Source organism: Bufo gargarizans, chromosome 7 (assembly GCF_014858855.1).
Source record: "Bufo gargarizans isolate SCDJY-AF-19 chromosome 7, ASM1485885v1, whole genome shotgun sequence".
NCBI classification, from domain to species: domain Eukaryota; kingdom Metazoa; phylum Chordata; class Amphibia; order Anura; family Bufonidae; genus Bufo; species Bufo gargarizans.
In genome coordinates, this window is record NC_058086.1 from 21,161,328 (window position 1) to 21,187,592 (window position 26,265).

Consider the following 26,265-nt stretch of genomic DNA (forward strand, 5'->3'; position numbering starts at 1 on the left):
TTTAATAATAGCGTATTACTAAGTGGCTTAATATTCCGGTTTCCGCATATAATGAAAGAATTAGTGGCCAACCCTTTTTAAAGGGATGTTTAAAGCGATGGGTCACCACTTTGGGCAGTGAATGACTGAGCAGGCTGATGTTGGCACTTTTGGCATGTCTAGCGGAAACTAGGAAGCGAAGAGAAGCTTCGTCATGAGCAATATCAGATGGAAAGCGGCAGTGAGGGCAAGTATCTGTTCTTTTAGGTTTTTAAGCTCCACTGCCTCTTCTTTTTTGGAGCGGGAAAAGTGTAAAAGTTCTTTACAGATTTATGATATTTAAAATGGTCTATGCTTTGATCTCCTATTGGTATTGGATTTTATATAAATTCATCCAGTTTAATTAGATATTAGGGATATTACCTATGTTCTTTTTTTTTTTTTTTTCTAGATTCCAGTTTCCAACTATCGTAATCAGTTGCTGCAGTTATCGGCCTATGATCACCATGGTAGAAAGTTTGATAACTTTACTTCTTTAGCTGTTGAGTGGGATTCGTCCAAGGTGCCCTTAGCCAACTTTGATGCTTCAAAACCAATGGAGTATATTCAGAAAGAAGATGCAGGCGGTCAGAGGAAGATGCATGGTATTACATTTATTTGTGTATTTATACGAAAGTGTCTGAAAATAAAACGGACAACCCCAGGATGTCTCAATTACTGTTATTGTTTTAGGCCTGAACACAGTTCATGTTCATCAGGTATCGGGGACAGCAGTTATTACTGCCACAGCAAATAATTACCAGGAGTCTCATCTCAGAGCTGCCAACGTAAGAACACTGGTATGTATCAAAGCATTCCTGTTTGTTTTTATTTTTTGTTTATTTCTCAAGGTATTATAAAAATGATGCCATTGTTCTTTGTAATGCAGATGATGCAACTTTGCTTATGTGACTAAAGAATGTTATGTAGCAGGGTTAACACACAGTCTTAACTCATCGAGTTATCTTGAAACAAAAGCCATTGAAAAGCAATTGAAGGTGTTTGCTTAACGCATTTAGTTTAGATAACACGTCTCATAAAGCATGTGTGTTAACTCTACTACATTTGTATGTACACTGCTCTCTAAATAAGGGTCCATTCACACGTCCGTAGTGTATTGCGAATCCGCAATACACCCGGCTGGCACCCCCCCATAGAACTGCCTATTTTCCGCTGACAAGAATAGGACAGGTTCTATTTTTTGCAGAGCCGCGGCCCGGAAGTTCGGGGCCGAAGCTCGAAAGTTCAGGGCCGCGCTCCAGAAATGCGGATTCCCCATTGAGAATTAATGGGTCCGCACCCGTTTCCGATATTGTGGAATGGATGCGGACCCATTCGATTTGCGGACGTCTGAATGGAGCCTTAGGCTAAGTTCAGATCTGCGGCCAAATTCCATTATTCTTTTCCGGCCTAGGGATAGAATTACCAGCATGGTTGGATCCGGCATATGCATTGTATTGGAGTCCGTTGGGTTTCAGGCATCAGTACTGACCCATTGCCATTGCCAGACAAAATACCACTGCATACAGCTTTATTATGTCTTTTTTTGCAAGAACCTCCCCCCCACCAGATGTGAACCTAGCCTTACACAGATATAGATATATGTATATCATAGTTACACTTTAAATTAAGAATCAATGCTGTTCAATGGTATGTTATATGTTTTTTTATGTTTGGATCAGTCTACATATTGACTTCTATTACTTAACCTATCTGATACGTGCCAGAGGGACATTCCTGTGTCTCCTAAAAGGTTTGTTAGAAAAGGGCATGTATGTGTATTTATTTATTTAATTATTTATTTTTTGTGTACATGTGTACTCCTGAATCTTGTATTATAGTGAATGGTCTCTTCTGTTCCAGATTAAAACACTCACACCAGTTGCTGCTAGTCTAGAGCTTCTACTTGTGGAGGATGTGAGGGTGAACCCGGGATCAATTTCCATCTATAATCATCCAAGTGTCACGGTGAGGTTTTGTTTCTTTGAATGTATAGGCGTTCTGCTATGACTGATTATCCTGTGAACTTAAAGGTGTTTTCCGACATTTTAATACTGATGATCTGTCCTCTGGATAAGTCATCAGTATCTGATCGTGGAGGTCCGACACCCGGGACCCCCACTGATCAGCCGTTTGAGAAGGCATCAGCGCTGATGTGAGCGCCGCGGCCTTCTCACAGCTTTTCTTAGGCCTTGTGACGAAACAAGAAGTGAATGAGGCCGAGCTGCAATATTAAGCGGCGCTGTACTTGGTAAGCTGCGAGAAGGCACTGGCGCTTCTCTCAAACAGCTGATCAGTGGGGGTCCCTGATGTCGGACCCTCACAAATCAGATACTGATTAACTATCCAGAGGATAGATCATCATTATTAACATGTCGGAAAACCCTTTTTAATGTAAATTAAGCACTGGAGAACTTCAATAATTCTCATTTGTGTCCTAGAAAATAAAACTTGACATGGCCATTTAAATTAAAGGGGTATTCTGGTTATATCAAGTTATCTCCTATCCACAGAATAGGGGATAACTGTTAGATTCGTGAGGGCCCTACCGCTGGGACCCCCCAAGATCATGAGAATGGGGACCCTATACCCCGTGGAGCCCCCCTGAAATGAACGGAGTGGCCAGTCAGAAATGTGTGTGGCTGCTCCTTTCATTTCTGTGGGAGTTCCAGAGAGAGGTCTGTAGACTACTAGAAACAAGGGGCACAGAGCTTAAAGGGGTTGTCTCACTTCAGCAAGTGACATTTATCATGTAGAGAAAGTTAATACAAGGCACTTACTAATCTATTGTGATTGTCCATAGTGCCTCCTTTGCTGGCTTGATTCCTTTTTTCATCCCATTGTAAACTGCTTGTTTCCAGGAATTATGACCACCCTGCAATCCAGCAGCGGTGGTCGTGCTTGCACATGGTAGGAAAAGGTGCTGGCCGGGAGCACGCATAGACCACCGCTGTTTCCTATAGTGTGCAAGCACATCCTTTGCTGCTGGATTGCAGGGTGGTCGTAACCCTTGGAAACTAGCACTGTATAATGTAATGGAAAAATGAATTAAGCCAGCAAAGGAGGCAATATGAACAATCACAATACATTAGTAAGTGCCTTTTAATAACTTTCTCTACATGATAAATGTCATTTTGTAGAAGTGAGACAACCTCTTTTACTTAGTGCTTCTGCCTGCTTCTTTTACTGAACTGTTGGGGTCTCTGCACCCAGATCCCCCCTTATAAAAGTATCTAACATGTCATTTAGTTTCTTAGTTTTTAATTGGGGAGTTCTTCAGACTAGCCACAATTGTAAAAGAAGACTCGGGGCCCTTTTACATGTGCCAAGGATCGGGCATTACCCAAGAAACAAGCAAAACTCAAGTGTATTGAGTGATCGCATCTTTCAGGTTTGTCTACAGCATGTTGCCCTGTGTAAACGGGGGATGCACCGCTGACAATATGCAAAGTGAATGGGGGACAGACTGCTGTAACTTTGCATTGTCATTTTGCATCAGGACATGTGAAGGGCCCCGATCGATGATCTACAAGTCAGTCGGCGTTCGTTCTGTCGGGCCATGTAACAGGACCAAAGGTCAAGATATCAAAGCTTTTCTAGTGGTCTGCCATCCTGATCCCAGACTGCACAAAGGGCTGGGTAGTGGACTGTATGGTCACTATTAAGTTATTGAAAATGCGTTGGTGCTCAGGGGTTGATATAAATGGCCTTTCCACATTACTCATATTTCACCTTTCATTTCAGGCTGAATTCACCATCGTGGAGGGGTCTGGGTATTTCTTCATTAACAGCAGTGTTCCCAATCTTATTGATACAACTTTTCAAGAATCTAAAGGAGTAGTGACGGTGAGTCTGGTGTATTTTACATGTTTCTCATTTATATAACCTCAGTCCTCTGTCTGCCTTCCATTGCAAGAAGCACAAATATTAATTACATATAAGCAATACCTAATATGTATTTTCCAATTGCTCCCTACCATGTAGTTTTGTATCGTTAAGGACTCATGTACACGAATGTAAGGGCTCCGTGCTGGGGACTGCAAATAACCGACCGCGTGCGCGGCGGATGCGGATCCATTGACTTGAATGGGTCAGTGATCCGCAGGATATGGCCAAAGATAGGACATATCCTATCTTTTGCAGGGAGGCACGGATTCAAAAGCCCATGGAAGCGCTTCTAGTGTGGAGTGCACACGACCAGTGCCCGTACATTGCAGACTCACCTTTTGCGGTTCGCAATACGTTTACGGAGCCTTTACGGTCACGTGCATGGGCCCAAAGGCTGAGTTGACACTTCAGTTATTTGGTCAGTTATTTTGATCAGTTATTGTCAGCCAAAATCAGGTGTGGGTCAAAAACACGCAATAAGTGCAAATTATTACCTTCACAGAGTGCAATAACTGAAGGAAATAACTGAACAAAGTGTGAACTCAGCCTTGGGGTACTTTCACGCTTGCGGCAGAGGATTCCAGCAGGCAGTTCAGTCACCGGAACTGCCTGCCGGATCCGGCAATACGGACGCAAACTGATTGCATTTGTCAGACGGATCCGGATGCGGATCCATCTGACAAATGCATTGAAACACTGGATCTGTCTCTCCGGTGTCATCTGGAATAATGGATCCGGTATAAAACATTTTCTTTGCATTTTTAAAGGTCTGTGCATGCGCAGACTGGAAAGCCGGATCCGTTTTGCCGGAACACTTAATGCCTGATACGGCACTAATACACTTCAATGTAAATTAATGCCCGATCCGGAATTCCGGAAAGTGATCAGCATTTTTGGCCGGTGGTAAAACTGCAGCATGCTGCGGTATTCTCTCCATCCAAAAAAACGTAAGAGGGACTGAACTGATGCATCCTGAACGGAATGCTCTCCATTCGGAATGCATTAGGATAAAACTGATCAGTTTTCTTTTTACCGGTATTGAGCTCCTGTGATGGAACTCAATACCGGAAAACAAAACTGCTAGTGTGAAAGTACCCTTAGTTCCAGCAGTTTTGAGGAGGTGCTCCATTTATTCAAACGGCAGTATTGCCTATAAGTTGGGGTTATGATGCAGTGTTCCACATTGTATAATCCACATCAAATCCACAGTAAGATTTTTAGATGTTACTTTTACCATTGAAACAGTTAAAGGAAAATGTTACTAAAACTCATTAGGCTACTTTCACACTAGCGTTTGATCAGATCCGTTCTGAACGGATCCGATCATAATAATGCAGACGGAGGCTCCGTTCAGAACGGATCCGTCTGCATTATATTAGCAAAAAAAAAGCTAAGTGTGAAATTAGCCTGAGCGGATCCTTCCAGACTTTTACATTGAAAGTCAATGGGGGACGGATCCGCTTGAAGATTGAGCCATATTGTGGCATCTTCAAACGGATCCGTCCCCTTTGACTTACATTGTAAGTCTGGACGGATCCGCAGGTGTCCGCCTGCTGAGCGGAGCGGAGGCTGAATGCCGCCAGACTGATGCAGTCTGAGCGGATCCGCATCCATTCAGACTGCATCAGGGCTGGACGGAAGCGTTCGGGTCCGCTCGTGAGCCCCTTCAAACGGAGCTCACGAGCGGACAGCCGAACGCTAGTGTGAAAGTAGCCTTAGGGTCCATTCACACGTCCTGTTTTTTTTCATCCTGAAAAACGGTCCGTTTTTTGCGGATCCGTCGTTCCTGAAAATGTTTCCGTATGTCATCCGTTTTTTGCGGATCCGCAAAAAACGGAAACATGTATACATTTCAATAATCAAATAAAGTTGTTTGGATTTCTTTGAAAAAAAATTGAAAAAAATAAATAAAAATTTGTTATGTGTTTCCAGGAACGGAATCCGCAAAAAACGGATGACATCCGAATGTCATCCGTTTTTTGCGGATCCATTGACTTTGTATTGTACCAGGATCCGATTTTTCAGGACAAGAATAGGACATGTTTTATATTTAAACGGACATACGGAACAACGGAAACGTGCTGTCCGATTTTTTTCCAGGACCCATTGAAAATGAATGGGTCCAGATCTGGTCCTGATCTGTTCCTGAAAAAACGGAACAGATCAGGAAAGAAAAAACGGACGTGTGAATGGACCCTTATTCAGTAAGTCTGTGATTGTGTAGTTCTTTGTGCTTTCTGTGGCACCATTACTGTTAATTATAATGTTTTTAGGGGGATATGTGAGTGATGCATTTATAAGGGAGCTACTGACCACAGCACACACTTACATATATAATGTCCAATTACGTGTAGAGGACACAGTGAAACTTGCAATTGCCTGTACAAATGACACTGCTGCATGGGAGCACGTCAGTGGTGAAATTCAGTTAAAGGGTAACTGTCATGTTTTCATAAAAAAATCTATTTTAGCATATGTTACTGCTGCAGCAGCATTATGCATAAAGCAATCTTTAGTTTCTTCACTTACCACTGTTTTCCTTGAGTTTTTCCCCTTAGTTACGGCTGTTTAAACATTTACAATATGAGGACCTTCTCAAGATGGCTCCTCTGCCAGTTCTCTGAGGCCAACACTGTTTCCCCTCACTTCCCATACACACTTGCTGTAGCCAGCAGCTCCCTGCCAGCCAATCAGATTGGATTACTGAGAGACACGCCTCCTCACTCTGAAGCCTAATGCAGGCATGCCGTGTGAAGGACCGCCCCTCCGTCTTCTGTTTACACTAAAAAGAAGACAGACAAGTCATAGCAACGGTCTTTTAAAGGGAGCAGTGGAAAGGGACAGAGGACATTAATGAAAGCTGTTATTATAAGGTAATTACAGATCTTTTGACAATCATTGACAAACTGACTTGGGTATACATGCCTAGCTCTAATAAACTAGCAAATAAAATAAAAATATGACAGTTATCGTTTAACAAATTTTTATCGGGGTGCTGTCTCCCCAATACGTACCTCTGTGATCCTATTTGTCTACCATAAAGAAAACCTTGGACTTTATCCTGGTGCTAGACTATTTCATTGAATACTGAAACTAGCAATTCCCTGTAGAAATGACACTGCTGTGTGGAGGGGCACTTCAGTGGGTAGTATCTTGTAAGTAGCACCAATGTCTGGGTACTCGGTGTGGTCCTACTATGGGGTAGTCTGCTGTGAGCACTACAACTGGGAACAATTCATGGACATCATTAGGTTTGTATACTACTTTGTAGGTTTCTATGCCTCAATGAGCATCCAGCTAGCCATTACGTAAAAGTTATACCAGCACCTCCAATACAATATGAAACAAAGTACCGGTACACGCTACAATGGCTGACATGCAAAAGTAAACAAACACAGTGAGGGACATTTATCAATACTGGCGTATCCACACATCAGTCTAATCTCCCTGCACTGGCGTGAGAGGCACCTAATTTTTTAAGAGGTAATTTGGTAAATTGAGGTGGATTGTTTAATTTACCTAATTTTTTAAGAGGTAAATTGGTAAAAGAGGTAAATTGCTTAAAATGAATGCTCATAGGTGATAACACAAACAGAATAAATCCCAAAACGTGGATGCATCAAAGGTTCATTGTACATAAAATAGAGAGCAGTCTTGCCATACTTCTCTTGTTTGTTTGAGCAGAAGGGACATAAAGGTCAACAGAGTAGGACCGGGCAGAGCTGAATTGCTGTCCCTAAGGTTTCCCTACTTGGCCTGGATGTGTCGATGCACATTACTATCCAACACCGAGCTAGTACCACCTGCAATCGGGTTGTGGTAGGGTATCCTATTTAGTTGCTAGGGACAGTCCAAAAGAGTCACCACTTTCGGGGCGGATGCTCAGACTAACTGGACGGGGACATTAGTCCAGGCCAAGTAGGGGCACCTTACCTATGAGCATTAATTTTAAACAATTTGGTAAAGGCTTAAGTTTTAGACTTCAAGGTAAGCTTTGTAGGCTCTTTTGCCTGATTGGAGTAAACGGAATTTTGGGTACTTGCTCCTACGCTGACAATAGAAACAATTCAGTGGCCATTTTGCCCTATTTATAAAAAAAAATGTATTACATCTTTATCACTTTAAAGGAGTTTTCCTCCTTCTCATATTGATAACCTTATTTACTGTGATTATAATAAGCATTAAAGCTACCTAAAGGAGTTGTCCAATTTTTTTATTTTGATCCTATCCTGAGGATATATAATATCTGATCTGTGGCAGTCCGATTCCTGGCGATTTTCTTCACTGTTTACCTGCTCACTGTATTTTGATACCATGTAGGTAATGTGTCCTGGAAAAAAATTAGCCCTCCATATGACTACATGAACAGAAAATATAAAAAAAGGTGGAAGGCAGAAAGGAAAAAAACCAAACTACATTGTGGGGTTACTTACTTGGTACTCTTGCACCTAGAAGTTTGTGTGTGTGTGTGTATATATATATATATATATATATATAATGTGTGTGTGTTATTTTATTCATTTCTAATTGCTAATAACTTTGTTGTTATGGGTTTTTCGATGTGTAATTGCCATTTTGTCAGTTATCTTAACTCTTTTCTAGGTTAAGGTATCCAAAGCTGAATTTGTGTTATTAAATCCACTAAATCAATGTATTTTCATGGTAGAATTCTCATTTTGTGCAATGGTCTATTAGTGTTAATGGATCTGACTTTCAGACCTGTGCTTGCTTATGACTCAATAAGCCAACTCTCCCCCGAGGAAGCTGCATGGGTTTTCTTCAGCAGTGGCCTACATACAGTATATATCAGACCTAACTTTCTCCTTCTTTACACCTTTCCTATTTATTTTTTTAAACTTGTTTTATTGAACAAGTAAAGTAGATTGTCTTTTATAGGCGAAAATTTTTACCATAAGCAGCAGGTTTACAAATGCATCAGCGTGTATATATATATCAGAATATAGGCAAAATGCCATTACTGGTCAAATATACAATAAACGTGGTTACCCAAACATAATGATCTATGGACTTAAAGGTAATTGGGTTTGTATGAAAGACATTGAGTGTAGTGTATTTGGAGAAGAGCACCAGGCCCCCCAAACTTTTTCAAACTCAGGTTCACATTTCCTATGTTTATAAATAATATTTTCGTACAGGATAATTGTGTTAATTAAACCTTTCCATTGAGAGATTGAAGGAACTCGATCCCCCATCCATCTTAGAACTATCTCTTTTCTCGCCAAAAATAATGTTTCCCGAAGGAAGATTTCACTATAGTTGGTATATGTCTAATAGTCTAGTACATTTAATAAACATAGTTTAGGGTCCTTGGGGACCGGTATATGAATCAGTCCAGAAAGGAAATTGGTGACTTCCGACCAGAACGTCTCAATGTAAGGGCAAGCCCATATAAGATGCCAGAAATCTGCGTTCTCCTTGGCACATCTATGGGATCTAATGTGATTTCAATCTCCCCATCTTATTTAACCTAACCGGGGATAGATAGCTCTGATGAACAATACACACTTGTATGAATCTATTATTTATTGCCGGGGAAAACATACATAGCCGATTCCAAGACCTCACATATATCATCCTCTGTTAAGTCAGGAATCAAATTTTGCCATCTTTGCATCACAGGCAATTGAGTGGATTTAATTTGGGTATTTATCAGATGAGTGTATATGAAAGAGATGAGTCCCTTAGGACCCTGTGACTTTAGGACTCCTATAAGGGGAAATTTAGAAATTCAAGATCCTTCTGGGAATTTAGTGTTGAGAGCATGTCTGAGCTGTAGGTAGCGATAAAATGCATTGTGAGGTAGTTGGAGTCTAGTTTGAAGATCGGTAAATGATATAACTACTTTGTTTTGATAGTAAAAAAATCGGACTGCACTCCAAGCGTATCTTCTCAAAAGATGTTTTTAATCGCCCATATGACGGCAAAAGCGACGTTTCGGTTCAAGCATGAGCCTTTTTCAAGCCTTTGTTTTGATAGATATCCCCTATGTGGCAAATATTGTGATTTCTCCAAAAAAGAGCATCATGGAATGACAATAAATCAGGAAAGAGGGGATTGTCCCATAGTGGAAGCTCCTCTATTACGTCTGAGTTATCACATAATTTCTTTGCTGCCGTCCATACTTGGATGGCTCTACTCTGTGAATAGGTAATAGTTGGCGTGGAAATAATTTGGCTCTTCCTGATCCCCAAATAAATGGTGAGAATAAAAAGTTCAGCTGATGAAAAAATCTATTAGAGACAATAAAAGGGGCATGTTCCAGAATATATAGCCATTTGGGTAGCACCATCATCTTTATAAGGTTTATGCGACCTGCAACTGACAATGGGAGCGATCCCCAAAGTTTGAACTTCTCTCTGCAATATGTCAGCAAGGGAAATGTGTTCAAGGGATGAAAATATCCTGAGTCTTTGGTAATTGTAATTCCTAAGTATTTAAAATGTTGAACAATAGGCAACTCATAGAAAGTGGTTCTATCGTGGACCTTGTATAGTGCAAAGAAAAAGGATTTCGACCAGTTTATACAAACACCAGAGTATCTGCCAAAATCGTCAATTAGTCACATTGCCTGAGGGAAAGTGTCCTCCACATCGGACATAAATAATACCATATCATCTGTGTACAGGCCCAATCTGTCCTCTCTGACTCCCAGGACAATGCCACGGAACAATTCATCCTGTCTTATACTAACCGCCAGAGGTTCAATGGCCAATGCGAATAATAGGGGTGACAGTGGGCACTACCAAAAATGAAGTAAGAGGAGGGGATACCTTTTTATATTAACATTAGACCTGGGTTTCTTATACAAAATTAGATACCTATTTGATGAAGACTGGGCCAAAACCAAATCTTTTGAGAGTTTTCAGAAGAAAAAGGCCATTCAACCGAATCGAAGCCTTAACTGCGTCAAGAGACGCAAAGGCCCATTGCTGTTGTTGTGTGATACCTATTTGTGCTAGAACCTGGACTCTTCTAATATTTTCCAATGTCTATTTCCCTGGCATAAAGCCAGATTCATCAGGGCGGATGACACTCGGGATACATTTATTCAATCTGTTCGCAAGTACTTATAATCAAAATTAAGCAGGGATATTGGTTTGTACGACCCACATTCTAGCGGATTTTTGTCTGGTTTTAAGATAACTATTATAGTAGCGTCATACAATGACGGAGGTAGGGAGTCTTCGACGAGCGCCTTGGCATACATCTGTTTAAGGGGTTCTATAAGGGAGTCTATATATTTGGTATACACTTCCAATGGAATGCCATCCGGCCCTGGGGATTTCCCATTGGACATAGATGAGATTGCCAATTTAATTTCCTCAGACGCAATAGGGGTATCTAAAGAATCCACATGTTGGGGAGAAAGTTGAGGTAAAGCTAATTAAGAAAGGTATTCCTCTATTTCATTTATGGGGACCTGTAAGTGAGATCTGTATAGTTCCTGATAAAACTCATAAAAGCGGTGAGCAATCGCTTCTGTTTCGATCCTAAAGTACTATAGATTTTCAACACTGCAGGGGAACGTTGGTTTTGGTGTTGTACTATGTGTGCTAATAATTTACTAGACTCATTGCCTAGTTCAAAATATGATTGCTTAGTGAAAAAAAGTTTACGCTGAGCCTTTACTTTCAGGCGGTTAAGATATTGGCGGCCCTGGAAAAGCCATGCATGTTTGTTAGAGTCGGAGGGGTTAGCGACATATGCAGCCTCCAGTCTGGCGCAATCCCGCGCCATATTAGACTCCTGTCGGGGCTGAAGCTCTTTTAACGTATGCTATAGAAGATCTCAGACAACCCCTAAGATAAGCCTTCAGTGTCTTCCATAGTAAACAAGGCTTCTCGGAGGGGTCCTGACAAGCCAGGAACACTGATAATTGGTCAGGGATTCGATCATGTGGCGTCAGCAAGGTCACCCAAAAGGGGTGGATTCTCATACTACCATAGGGACTCGATGTAGTTGCGGTGACAATTAAGTACAAAGGGGAGTGGTCAGAAATGCCTCTAACCCCATATTCGACCTGGGAGATACGATTATATAGTGATGAATTGCTGAATACATAGTCAGTGCAGGACAGAGTCTGGTGGGAAGAGGAATGGCAGGAGTAGTGTTGATGTCTCCAAATATCCACTCATCCCATCTCACCCACCAAGCCCGCCAGTGGAGTGGGAGCGACAGGAAGGTCTGTCTGAGTGCCCTGTGTAAATCTATCCAATGAGGAGTCAAGTACCATATTACAGTCCCCGTGCACAGAGTCAAGGCTTGGATGCGCTGCAGCAAACGTGGCTGCTCGGTTGAGTTCTAGCACAGGCTATGAGCTGTGCGCTGCGATTGGCCAGCAGTGCAGCAAGGGACACGCCTCCTACAAGAAATCAGTCAGAGGGAGCGCAGACACCGGAGCCTATACCGGGCGAACGGAGCGGCGCCCAGACTTACTAGTAAGTGCAGGGGGACCCCTGGGCGCCGCTCTGCCCACAGGTATAGTTAGTTTTTAGGTTGTAGAGAAGTGAAAGGTCCTCTTTAAGAAAATACAGCAAACATATAAACTATCGCACATAAGTGCGACTTGATTAAAACTCTAAGCAGATGCTAACTAGTAACAATTTAGGAATCTTAACAGCCGTGGCTAAAAGCTGTACGGGGAGTGCAGAATACTAACATCAGTGTCCGCACTAACAGAGCCACGAGATAGAACAGAGGTCTACGTTGGAGCTCTAGCTCTATTTGGAGAATGTAGCCGCCACAGAATTCAGCTCTGAGCTAAAGCCCAGGTTCCAAATATTATGGTATAGATTTAAACCATGTGGAGCCACTGCCGGGTCTAGAAGATACCGGTATTAGGAAAGGGTAGACAAAGTAAAGGGGGAGCGGTGAGTGAAGGGGAGAGAAAAGGGAAAGGGACATGAACAAAAAGGGAAGTATTGAAGGAAAAGGCTAGGTCAAATATCCCGCCAGAGAATACACAAGTAATTCTGGGAGAGCTTACAAAAGCTGGACTGGGTGGCCCGCTGCTGAGTAGAAGGGTGAGCCTGAAGTAACTTATAAAACGTATAAGCGAGGCCACACATTCCATTGCTGAGTAGACATATAACCATACCAGGTACTAACCATGCAGGGTGCCCAAAGTATAGCTTCAGGGCCTTTTCCTTTTTAGGGTACTTTCACACTAGGATGTCTTCAGTTCAGTCACTGAACGGTGTTTTGGACTGAGGAAATACCGCAGCATGCAGAGTTATTATCTCCATCCAAAATTCCGGATCAGTTGCCGGAATGCTGAATCCACCATTAATTTACATTGAAATGTATTAGTGCCGGATCCGGCATTAAGAAAATACCGCTATGCCGGATACTTCCTTCTGGTAAAAATGTGAAAAAAATATTGACATACAGAGAGACGGATCCGTTCTTGCAATGCATTTGTAAGACTGATCCGCATCTGGATCCGTCTACAAATGCTGTCCGTTTGCATGCAGATTGCCGGATCACTCTGCCGCAAGTGTGAAAGTTGCCTCATTTTGAAAATGTAAAAGATTGAAATAAATTGCTTTTGCGTAAAATACAAAGGGAATGGGTCCTTTTTGGAGATCATTTCATCTTCAAACTTGCTTAACCGTGCACAGTAGGGGTGCCCAAACTTCTGCATGCCACTGTATATCCTTTATTTTCAGATATTGTTGTTACATATTTGTAACTTTACTATTTTGGAGGTGGTCAACTTTCTGGGGCCTCTTTATTTTTGAGCACACCTCTTTTGTATGAATTTTTAAGATTTTAATTGGTTTTAATTATTTGTACCCTCCTTTTTTTATTTTCTCTTTTTATTTTCTGTACATTTATGCTTATGACTTAATATCTCTTACAGGTTTATCCTTTGCGTCCAGGAACGCTATCTGTCATGGTTTACGACCTTTGTCTGGCTTTCCCTGCCCCAGCCACCGTTAACGTTCAAGTGTCGGATATCTTCCAGGTGGATGTTCGGGTGGTTGACAAGGTATCTGTATACATTTACTTTCATTACATGGATCCTTCGCTATTGGCTATGGTACATTTAATAAACGGCTCAATCATTAGACTTCACAGACAGCAATGTTTTGAACCAGCATTACACCATAATATGAAACTCCTAACCTGCTTTCTTCTACTGCTACAGGTAGAAATTGGGAAGACTGTTAAAGCCCATGTGAGGGTCCTGGACTCCTCTCAAAAGCAATTTCTTGCTAAATATTTTACCTATATGAACTTGGAGCTGGGATCGTCCTCACAAATTGTGTCGATCAAGTGAGTGCGTTGTGGAAACTTCCAAAGACTTTTTCGGAAGTTACTATGTGCATATTATAATTATTTGGTTTTCACCTTGCAGAGCCCTGAGTGAAAACGTGGATGAATTTACAGCTGTCTATGCTGTCAAAGGTCTCGCCATAGGACAGACAAGTCTCACTGCATCTGTTGTTGACAAAGCTGTTAACAAAATAGACTCTTCACCTAGACCATTAGAGGTAAATCGTTTTGCACTGACATTATATGTTGCCTGTGATAGTAAATTAAATTATTCCATACCTGATGTAAAAAACTGAAAAACCGCTTATATAGTACGAGAGTCCTCACATGAATCCGGAGATCTCCCCATTCGTTACTACAGTTGCTATGCGAGGTTTATTTGAAGCTTGTAGCTTAGGGGGCGAGTCCTTTCTGCTGCAGTTGAAGGATGAAACTGAGCATGTGCCTTCATGTCGGTGAGCAGGACAGAGAAATTAGAAAAAGGCCAAACAGCAGAGGGCGATTATACTGATAGACTTCAGTGAATAACTCGCTGGTAGTGATGAGCGAATTTCAGTTTTGTAAGTGATTCTGTTACCACGGAGCATAACGCAATTCCATGATGATATGCCTTTAGAGGCATTTCGTTATGCATTCTGTCATAATAGAAGTCTATGGCCAGCATAACTGATCCGTCCGGTTTCCGTTATGCAGGAATCCTTTAACCGTTGCGCCACAATCTGCCCCTGAAATACATGTAATATAGGCGTATTTCAGGTTGATGAATGACCGCTTAAGTTTTTACACCCCGCACCTACTGGCGTGAGAGTGTGCAAATACTTGCGACTTGCGAAATCGGACATACACCTCCTTGCCTAGCCAACCACTCTCCCACTCACTTATGGTGTACAGTCACAAAGTCACACATTTTTTGCACCCTTTTAACCCCTTAGTGACCACCCATACGTGTTTTTACAGACGTAAACAAAGGGGGTTTTAGCTAAACGGCTGGCTTTAATCAATCATTACATGTACTTAATTGTGCATTAAAAACTATAACCTGTCCTGCAAAAAATAAGACCTCATACAAGTACATTTATGAAAAAACTAAAAAGTTCTAGCTCTTGGAATGTAATTTAAAAAAAATGTGCTTGGTCACGACGGGGTTAAACCAAAAAAACTGCGATACAGATTTTTGCTCTCAACGGACTCTGCCCTCCCTCTTCACTGACAGGGCCAGACATCCCGCCTGGTCCTGTCAGTCTCGCACCTGTGCCGTTGCTCTGGGTTACAGCGCTAGCACAGAGGCTGTGCTGCTACTACCTGAGTAACGCAGATGCCAATTGTGCATGCGCTGCTCACGTCTGGGTACAGTGGCGCATGAACAGTCAGCATTTGCACTACTAGGATAGCAGCAGCAGAGCCTCTCAGAGAAATGGCGCAGGCTTGAGAATGACAGGCCCAACCAAGATGTCTTGCCCTGTCAATCGAGGGTTGAGTGGACAGCCCCTCATGGCTGATTTGTGAACGAATTTGGTTTGTATGAATCAATTTGCTGATCACTATTAGGCACCTTAGGGTTAGTGTTCGTTTAAAATAGTAGATTAATTCTATTTCGGCTAGTAAACAAAGAAAATTATTTGCTTATCGCTTCTGATACCAAATGGCTTACAGCGTATTCACACCATATATAAAAAAGGGATTCGACAAATATTTTGGATCTCACGTTTCGCTCCCTTATCTCACAGGTATTCCCTCCATTCCAACTTTTGCCGAGACGAATTGTACTCCTTATTGGTGCTACAATGCAGGTGAATATTTTGCAATGGTAGTAATGTTAATGTGGTTGACCTCTCAAGAATTCTCGGTTAGAGTATGTATTGAAATAATTTATCTGCTGTTATCTAGATAACGTCAGAAGGAGGTCCACAGCCTCAGTCCAACATCATCTTCTCGATCACTGATCATAATGTCGCCTCTGTAAACAGTAATGGATTGGTGAAAGGGGCAAAAGTGGGAAATGGTACCGTGACGGGCGTCATTCAGGCGGTTGATACGGAATCTGGAAAAGTGGCCATAGTTTCTGAGGTAATTTCCTTCTGGGATATGGTTATGATGAATAGAGCGAAAAGTCAAGAAATGATACAGAGAAGTATATGTGCATGGCGGTACTGTGAATTGTAAGGAGCTGAATGGATTGTTTTCTGTAATTGAGTGTTTATTTTTTTTATTCTCTTTTTCAGGATAAAGTACAGATTGAGGTAATTCAGCTAAAAGGTGTCCGGATTCATGCCCCAGTCACCAGAATGAAGAGTGGCACACAGGTGAGACATGCTCAGTACAACACTGAATCAATTATACTTACCTGGTCCACTTTGCTGATTTCGGCCATTTCATTGATTCCCATCATAAATAAAAAATAAAAAAATGTTCATAGAATCCCATAGTATAGGTCTTCTTACCTTCCAGACAAGAAGGCAGTTTGTGGCCTCAGCGGTCACATGTGCGTGAAGTAATACCTCACTGCTGAGGCCAGTTATTGACTGCAACATTCATGGGAAGAATGGACAGCACATGACCAGCAGGGATCAGAGCGGTGACATGGGACATTTTAAAGTTATTTTTTATTATTATTTTTTTAATTCATTTTATACTGCCTTCTCTCCAAATTTTACAAAATCTTGGAGAACTGCTTTAGGGCATTACTAAAAGAGGACTTGTCATTACTCAACGCGCCTCTCTTGTCACTACTTGGCCCACGGCCATTTTAGTTAAAAATTGTAGTCACCATAAAATAACAATTCTGAAGCATTTTTTTCCTATTAGATGTTTTTGAAAAATTGAAAACTGGGTGTTACAAGTGGGGGCCGGAGGGACTTTTTTCCTGCACAGTCTGACATTGTCCAGACTCATAGTATCAAACTGTAGGGACACACCTATTTGACAAGAGGAATGATAACGCCCCGTTGTAGTTTTTTTTTCATATGTTTTTAGGAGAAATAACTGGAACGACCACAACACAGAGTTATGAGAAAAGTCTCCAGAGTTGTTATTCTATAGGGAATGTGAGCATTTACTTAAACAGACAGGGCCCTTCTTCTATACTTTACTTTTCACTGATGTTTGAAAATCTTTAGTCAAGGTTTAAATGGCATTACTTCCTATTTTAATTACTATCGGTAAATTGAGATGCTCATATGCAAATAATGTTATGTTTTAATTTTTATATTTTTATTTTTTTAACCCCTGACAGATGCCGGTTTATGTTATGGGAATATCTAGCAGCCAAACACCGTTCACCTTTGGTAATGCTGTTCCTGGTCTTACTTTCCACTGGTCGGTGATAAAACGGGATTTTATAGAGGTGAAGAGCAGGCATGATGAGGTAAGGAGGGCGGTGTGTGCTGGAAATATGCATATGTTAGAATGTCATAATGTGAAATGCTCCCTATGCAAGAAGAGACGGCCTCTCCGAATATTATTTGATGCCTCAGGTATGTATCAGATGAGCAGGTCCTTAAAGGTGACAGCTTTTTACAAGGTGTTATAAAGCATTTGATATTCCATGGCCTCCATCTTTCTGGGTCTACACTCCAGACGTGTAGTGGGTTAAAGTACATAATTGTTCTGACTCTTTCTTTCCAGGCATCTATTAATCTACCAGAACAATACAACTTCGCTATGAATGTTTATGCTAAAATGAAAGGAAAAACTGGGCTAAGAGTAACGGTACGAGTAACAAACACTTCAGCAAATCAGTTCTTTGGCCAGACACGGGAATTCTCAGATGAGGTTCAGATTCAGGTAAAGTATGAAAACACGTTCCTCGTTCTATGCCGTCCTCCATTAGCGCTATCATGAATTGTATAATTACTGTATTAGCAGATCTGTGAGTCTGTCATTGTCTTACCTTCCATAGATGCTGAAGGGATTGAGGTTTTGTAGCTTTTAGTTATTAATCTGTTAGAATAAAACACAACAATAATATCCTTTCTACTGAAAGTATTTCTCTATGAGACTTCTAACATCGAGTCCCTCTATTCCAGGTGTTTGAACGATTACATTTAATAAACCCAAGCATAGAAGCTGAGCAGATACTTATGTCTCTGAATTCTAACTTGAGGCTGCAAACAAACAGGTAATTGAGTTGCATCGTGTCTCGTAAATGTATAATGGACTGATTTTTATTTTATTTTTTCAGTCCCTGAAGTGTATTTTAAATTCTGTTACAAAAATAAAAAGTGTGGAAATAAGGAGCTTTGTTCACCTTTTTTAATGCATATTCAAAGTGGTATTCATCCTTAGGAAGGGCCATCAATATCAGATCGTAAGGGAGGGTCTGGCACTTGACACCACCGCTGATTATCCGTTGAAAGTGGCAACAGCCTTTTCACTTTTACATTGGTACTTCCACCCGCACTCCTTCGACTTCTGAAACGGCTGATCACAATCAGATACTAATGACCTATCCTGAGGAAAACCCCTTTAATCTTCTTTTTTTTTAATACAGGGACCAAGCAGCCACTGTTAATTACCGGCTACTGAATGGGCCAAACAAGTCACCGGTCGTACAGGTGGACAGTAATGGTCTTCTGACCTCAGGCTCTCTCACTGGAGTTTCTACCATAGAGGTTATTTCTCAGGAACCCTTTGGAATCAACCAAACCATTATTGTGTCAGTGAAGGTAATTTCTTAGCCTTCTATACTTGTATTAATGATTATAGTAACTTTTTTTTATTTTAGATATAAAACTTTAGCTGCCTTTCCTAATAGGTTTATCTTTCATTTGTACCAAAATAATGCTTCACAGTACCAGTGTTAGATTTTTCATAATGCGCATAGTGGTGCTTGTGTATTACTGCCGAAAAGTGACATAAGTTATAGCTGAAAATGTATTAGTTTCTTGGCTCACGCTAAAAACCCTCACAGAGACCATTCTGTATGGCTGGGCTGTAGCTTTGATTGATTTACCTAGCTACAAAAGAGCTGGAGCAGGATCAGCTTTTATAGGTCTATTAAAAGCTCATAGCATTGGGAGTCTGGATTAAAGATGTGTCAGATTCAATGTCAGTTGTCCCAATGTGTGGGTCAAGGGATATGTGGTGTGTTCAGGGGAGCAGATCCATCTGGAGGGTTCAGTTCTGATGATCAGTGACATCATAAGAAGCAATCTTAGAATATGTCCGTCATATGCTTGTTTAAACTTGCTGATAGAGCACTTTAAAGGGGATCTCTGGGTATTATTTTAAAATGGCCTCCTAGAATGAGACTAGGACTGGTTGCCACCTCTTGCAGAGCTTTCTAGGAGGTGAGGTGGCGGGGCCTCCCTACACTACTCTACAATAGATGGTAATCCTATCTTGCCTACCATATGCTGTCATGGCTGAGCAGCCCAACAGGAACGCTCTACCAATATGTAGTATATGCTAATGCCAGAGAGTGATGTTTGGTGAGGCCCCTCACCGCTAGGCAGCTCTGGAGGCTGCTGGAGTGCTGCTCACATTCTAGGACAGGTTGCTGGCTGCCATCTTAAATAATTCCTGGAGAACCCCTTTAATGGGGTTTGCCATTAAGAAGAAGTAATACCCCAATTGCAGAATATGGTATAACTGTTAGATTGCTGGGGCTCTGAACAAGGCTCTGATCACAAGTACGGGGACCCCATACCCCAAAATGAATGGAGCAGCTGTTTGAACAGGCGCTCTGCTGCTCCTTTCATTTTTTTATGGGACGGCTATCTCTGGCAGTCTCCTAGAGAGTAAATGGAGCCTCACTGCGCCTGGCGAAGCTGCAGCTCCATTCATATGGGGACACAAGACTTTTCTCGTGATCAAAGGGAACCCCAACAGGCAGATATGTATCCCCTATCCTGTGGATACATTAGTATTGTAGAAAACTCCTTTAAGACAATCCCAATGGTTGGGGGGGGGGGTGGGGCGGCACCGAATCCAGTTATAACATATCAAATTGTATTGGGTTGATTTGTCCAAATGTTACCCGGTTACAGTTGATGCTTGTAATTACTAAAATTGAGAGCATTCAAAGCCAGGAAGGGCCACCTCATTTATTATCGGGCCACGCTTACTACAGATGCTGCTGCTCCTTCTTCACTAATGCAGTGTCAGTCGTCCTAGTCTCAGTAATTATTACTTTTCTGACAAGGTAGGAACCCAGGAGCTCCAGAAGAAAGCTCGGCTTATGAATTAGGGTGAAATGGGATTCTTGTTGGCACGTTAAGGGGGCATTTACACGACAGTACGTTTTTTTTTTTTGTCTGCAAAACATGAATCCGGGCATATGCACGCAGCATCACAGTCAATGAAGTCCATTGGTCCATGTTCCGCATGTTGTGATGAAGTATAGGACATGTCCTATCTTTTGCGGAGTGGCCTAATTTTGCAGGGGGCTTCCCGTTTTGTACTTTTGTATTGTTCATTTGCTTCCTAAAGGAAACATTAAGGCTACTTTCTAAATAGCCTTCATTAAAGTTGCTAGCATTGTACTAGTGCGCAGCGAGTCCTTCACCAAGCTACTGGTGCTGTTAATTGTGACATGCTGTAAATCCATCAGAGCCCTGTTTCTGACAGCTCTCTCTGCTCTCCCCCTCCCTTCTCTCAGTATTAGCGATGGCAGCGGAAGGCTGTAAATGGCAGATTTATGGAGAGGGGAAGAGAATCCAATGAGGGAAGCTCACACAGGCTGTAAATAGGCAGGAAAAGCATACACAATGGGGTAGATTTATCAAAACTGGTGTAAAGGAAAACTGGCTTAGCTGTCTATAGCAACCAATCAGATTCCACCTTACATTTTCAAGAACTCCTTTGGAAAATTAAAGATGGAATCGAATTGGTTGCTATAGACAACTAAGCCAGTTTTCCTTTACATCAGTTTGATAAATATCCCCCAATTTATCCAGCCTGCGTTACTGGGAAAGGGACAGGAGAAGAGTAAGGCCTATTGCACACGGCCGTTTTTTTTTCCCGTTTACTGGCCGTTTTTTTGCGGTCCGTATACGGAACCATTCATTTCAATGGTTCCGCAAAAAAAACGGAATGTACTCCGTATGCATTCCGTTTCCGTTTTTCCGTTTTAACATAGAACATGTCCTATTATTGCCCGCAAATCACAGTTCGTGGCTCCATTCAAGTCAATGGATCCGCAAAAAAAACGGAACACATACGGAAAAGCATCCGTATGTCTTCCGTTTCCGTTCCGTTTTTTCCTGAACCATCTATTGAAAATGTTATGCCCAGCCCAATTTTATCTATGTAATTACTGTATACTGTATATGCCATACGGAAAAACGGAACAGAAACGGAAACACAACGGAAACAAAAAACGGAACAACGGATCCATGAAAAACGGACCGCAAAACACTGAAAAAGCCATACGGTCGTGTGCAATAGGCCTAAGAAGGCAGCAGAGTGTTTAGAAACCAAAAAGTGTGTTATTGGTAATTGCTTTAAAATGTACCTAAACTTTTAAGCTCACTGTATTAAAACTTATAATAAATGGTCAAACAATATTTGTAATTTACTACTATTTTTATTTATTTTTTCACATTTAAATATATATTTTTTTTTTTTATGCGACTTCGGCACCTGAAATTCAGTGCTGTGCTGTCGGGCTTTAGCAGAGCGGGCACAATGGAGTTTAGATACCTTCTATAAATCCCAATTATGGTCCGTGGTATTTTTGCATGATATTTTCTAATATGTTGTTCGCCAAAAGAGTAGCAACCGCATCTCTTTTCCGGAGGTGGAGTCTTTACTGGGGAAAAGGTCCTCTTTAGGTTTGGATTGAATCTCTTATATCTGTGTATGTGCGGGGGGTCAACTTTATAAAGTCCTTCTTATTTTTAAGAAATTATTTTGTGTTTTTTTACAATGCCCTGGCTTTGTCACACAGGTATCACCAATTTCATATATGCGCATTGTGACCAGCCCAGTTATACACACTGAAAGCGGCCATTTACTGTCTGCAATTCCTCTGGGGGCTACTTTGGGTTTCTCAGCCCGTTTCCATGACAACACAGGCGAGGTCTTCCATGCACAGAATTCCATTCTCAACTTTGCAATTAACAGGTTTGTGTAGATTTAGTATTTATGTACTGTATTTATGTACGTTTTATGTAAAGGTTGAAATTACAATAATTTCTGGCCATTCTTAAAGGGATGGTCCCTTCTGGGAGCTGACAGCCCCTGAAAACCACCTGTGTCCCCCTCAACATCAAACACCCACTCTCCTGTCCGTGGTGCGGCAGCTGCTCTGTGGGTCTTAAAGTGGTATTCTGATTAAATGAAGTTATTCCCTATCCACAAGATAGATGGTAACTACTAGATTGGTGCCGGACCTACCGCATCAGCCCTCGCTGATCACGAGAACGGTGGCCCCTTAACCCGTGGAGCCCCCTGAAAGGAGCAGACAAGCCGGTTGAGCATGCGTGTAGCCGCACAATTCATTTCTATAGGAAGTCCGGAGATAGCCAAGCGCTGTACTCGACTATCTCCGAAACTCCCATAGAAATGAATGGAGTGGCTGCTCAGATGCCCAACTGGCCGCTCTGTTCATTTCAGGGGGCTCCACAGGGTACTCCCGTCTTGTGATCTGTGGTGATCCCAGCAGAAGGGCCCCCACCGATCTAATAGTTATCCTGTATCCTCTGGATAGGGGATAACTTCATATGACCGGAATACACCTTTAAATAAAAATATCCTTTGGTTTTGGTTGGACAGCTCCTCTGCAGACCTATACGTCTCCATGGTAAAAACCTTTCTGTGGTGTAATCCTGCATTTTGTCCTTTATATTGTGCTCGTGTACATTTTAATAGGTTAGCCAGAAACGGCAAACTGTATAATCCTGCAGTCATATTACTGTCCTCTATCTGTTAGTGTGGGGATGCTCGGAAGAGATTTATCAATGCTTTAAAGGGGTTATCCAGGGATTTTATGAGATCCGGCACCCCGCCAACCAGCTGTTCGAATAGGCTGTGGTGTTCAGTGAGCGCTCTTTCTAGGCCAGTGACATCACTGTACTTCGGTCACATGGCTTAGGTGCAACTCAGTCCCATTCAAGGGAAAGGGACTGACCTGCAATACCAAGCACAGCCACTGTATTGCGCTGTGCTTGGTAAGTTGTGAATAGATTATAGCACTGAGCGGAGCTCCATTGGTCACATCGATCCCCGGTTAGCGCTGCGGTCCCCTCCCACTTACCAAGCACAGCACCGTACATTGTATAGCAGCTGTGCTTGGTATTACAGTACAGAACTAAGCTGTGCCTAGACCACTTGACTGATGTACGCTGACATCAGTGGCCTAGGAAGAGGCTCTGTTCATCTCTCTGGAGACAACGTACAGCTCTTTGCTATTTCCGGCAATCATTTACAGGTGAATGAAGCTGCAGTGTGCATGCTTGACCACCACTCCGTTCATACAGGGGGTTGCAGAACCCCCCATTCTTGTGGTTGGTGGGAGTCCCAGCAGTCAGACCACCACTGAGCAGGGAAGTCTTCTTTTGTAGATTTTGTAGATGTAAAATGTGTTAACTGAATGGTTTACCCTATGCAGTATGAAACCTAATAAAAAAAGATTTAAAAACTGAAATTCCATGAATTAAAGTGTTAAAATTTTAAGGGGCACTAAACCTAAATTTTTAAAAGGGATGTCTCATCTGAGACAATGATGGGCATATAGGTTGGATATGCCCCCATTTTCTAGATAGGTCCAGGCCCCACCGCTGGGACCCGCACCTATCTCATAAACGGTGAACCTAGGGAGGGCCGCCGAAAATAGCCAAGCGCTGGCTCAGCTATTTCCCTCAGGCCCATAGAAGTGAATTGGAGCAGTGGCCGGTCATTTACTTCTATGGGGAGAGCGCTTGGTGGTGGCCGGACCGGAGTCCTTCAGCCACCACTTTGGCCCGTTCTGTTCTCAATATAGGTGCAGGTCCCAGCAGTGGGACCCGCACCTATCAGACAATGGGGGCATACCCTAGCGATATGCCCCCATTGTCTCAGATGAGGCATCCCCTTTAAATATTTGCGGTGACATTTCAACCTAGAGAGAGGTTGACTGTAGTGTTCTTCAGTGAGATTACAGACCGTGCCCCCAATAATCACTATTTTATCCTCTATTCCTTAAATGTGCATTGACAAATATGTAAATGTTATTCGTTCTGTAGTGCATTTTTGTACCACACGATGGCAGTGTTGTGACATAAACGACCACCTTACGTAGTTTACAGTTTTGGTATTATTTTGTGTTTCTTTTTTTAAATATTTGATTCTTGGTTTCAGGGACGATTTTATACAGATTGGAAAGGGGTCCACAAATGACAGCTTTATTATGCGCACAGTCAACGTTGGTTTTACAATATTTAGGGTATGGGATACTGAGAATTCTGGAATTTCCGATTATGTTCCTATCCCTGTACAGCACAGCATTTACCCAGCTGTGAAGGAAGAAGCTGTAGTTGGTGATGTAATATGTTTTGCGTGCGCAATAACTAGTCAGGAAGGTAAGAAACTCTATATTTTATTACACTGGGATACCACGCTATCTTATCTATATCAATTTACGTTCCTTTTTTTCTATATTTTATTATTTTTAAAGGGTATGTTCACCTCTGAAGCCAATTTTACAGTTTTATATGTGAATATAATCTAGTTGAGTAACTGTGTAAATTAAATAGCTTTACTTATTTTACATACAGAACATACAGTGCCCACAGGACCCGCTTAAAGAAGTTGTCCAGTTGTCCAGGCTTTTTCATATTGAAGATCTATCCTCAGGATAGGTTATCATATCAGATCGGCGGGGGTCCAACACAGGCACCCCTGCCAATCAGCTGTTTGAGGAGACAGCGCACGCAGTACGCAGGTGCCGTCTCCCTCCTCTCCTCCTGTCCACTGCTGCTGTCCCATAGACATACAGCAGTGAGCAGGAAAAGAGAAGGGAGACTGCACCTGCACACTGCTGATCGGCTGGGTTGCCGGGTTTCGGACCCCCGCCAATCTGATATTGATGACCTATCCTGAGGATAAATCATTAATATGAAAAAGCCCGGACAACACCTTTTAACATCCTCTACATATCTATATCAGTAGCACCATATTTTTTTTCCTCATTAGTATGCCATACTAGTAATGGTGTCCCATATAGCTCTACATGTCATTTCTATAGCTCTTCTGGTCATTCTCCACCCCCTTGTCTTCCGTGCAGTGTACATGACCATTTTTACACCCCCCCTTCCCCATTCCTGCTGCACAGCTTTCTCCCTGCTCTCTACAGTAAAGCGGTAAAGTCAAGTGCCTGTTATAGAAGATTCCCCCTAGAGATAATAATAGTTCATTGTAAGTACCATCTGTAAGTGGGCAATCATGTTAATGTTACAGTACAGCTTGAAGGGTTTCCATGTGCGGCAAGAAATAGGACATGCCCTATACTTCGCCTTAACATGCGGACCACAGACCCATTGAAGTCAATGTGTCTGCACCGTAATGTGCTGCACGCACGGCCGGTTTCCATGTTTTTGCCTGTCCGCGATTTGCGGAGCACAAAACACAGTCGTGTTCAAGAGGCTTTCAGGTAAGAAAAGTAGCAACAACTACCAGTATAAAGAGCCCTAAAAGCTTTAGAAACGTACTCTGAAGGTAAATAAATGTCCTGATTTAAGAGATGGTGAAGACATGCCTAACACAGCTTCATGTTCATTGTCACAATTCATGTGTCTGGATTTCTTCTACAGCCATATTTGCTGGTCTTTCATTGGAAATACATAACAATTATGTTGTTGGACACATCCATCAGCTGTTAGCTAAGCTTTCAGAATGCAGGGGTTCAGTTAGTTCTTCAATAGGCTCAGTAGAAGGCCCCATTCACACATCCGCAATTTCGTTCCGCATTTTGCGGAACGTAACTGCTGACCCATTCATTTCTGTGTGGCCGCACGATGTGCGGCCCAGCTCCGGAAATGCGGACCCGCACTTCTGGGTCCGCATTTCCGTTCCCCCCCAAAAATATGTCCTATTCTTGTCCGCAATTGCATATTCAATTAGTGCCAGCGATGTGTGGTCCGC

General features: G+C 42.1%; 1 protein-coding gene across 1 annotated transcript in view; it reads left to right on the forward strand.

The window, feature by feature from the left end:
• Positions 1-26,265, forward strand: part of NUP210 (nucleoporin 210) — an 84,221-nt gene that overhangs the window by 31,962 nt on the left and 25,994 nt on the right. Inside the window, exons 17-32 of the mRNA XM_044300896.1 lie at positions 431-623; positions 712-818; positions 1,882-1,986; positions 3,763-3,864; positions 13,790-13,918; positions 14,078-14,205; positions 14,288-14,423; positions 15,933-15,995; positions 16,093-16,272; positions 16,428-16,508; positions 17,438-17,569; positions 17,830-17,988; positions 18,231-18,322; positions 18,695-18,869; positions 22,094-22,269; positions 24,484-24,704. Coding sequence (XP_044156831.1) covers positions 431-623; positions 712-818; positions 1,882-1,986; positions 3,763-3,864; positions 13,790-13,918; positions 14,078-14,205; positions 14,288-14,423; positions 15,933-15,995; positions 16,093-16,272; positions 16,428-16,508; positions 17,438-17,569; positions 17,830-17,988; positions 18,231-18,322; positions 18,695-18,869; positions 22,094-22,269; positions 24,484-24,704 — 2,179 coding nt within the window. The remainder of the gene's footprint in view (positions 1-430; positions 624-711; positions 819-1,881; positions 1,987-3,762; positions 3,865-13,789; positions 13,919-14,077; positions 14,206-14,287; positions 14,424-15,932; positions 15,996-16,092; positions 16,273-16,427; positions 16,509-17,437; positions 17,570-17,829; positions 17,989-18,230; positions 18,323-18,694; positions 18,870-22,093; positions 22,270-24,483; positions 24,705-26,265) is intronic.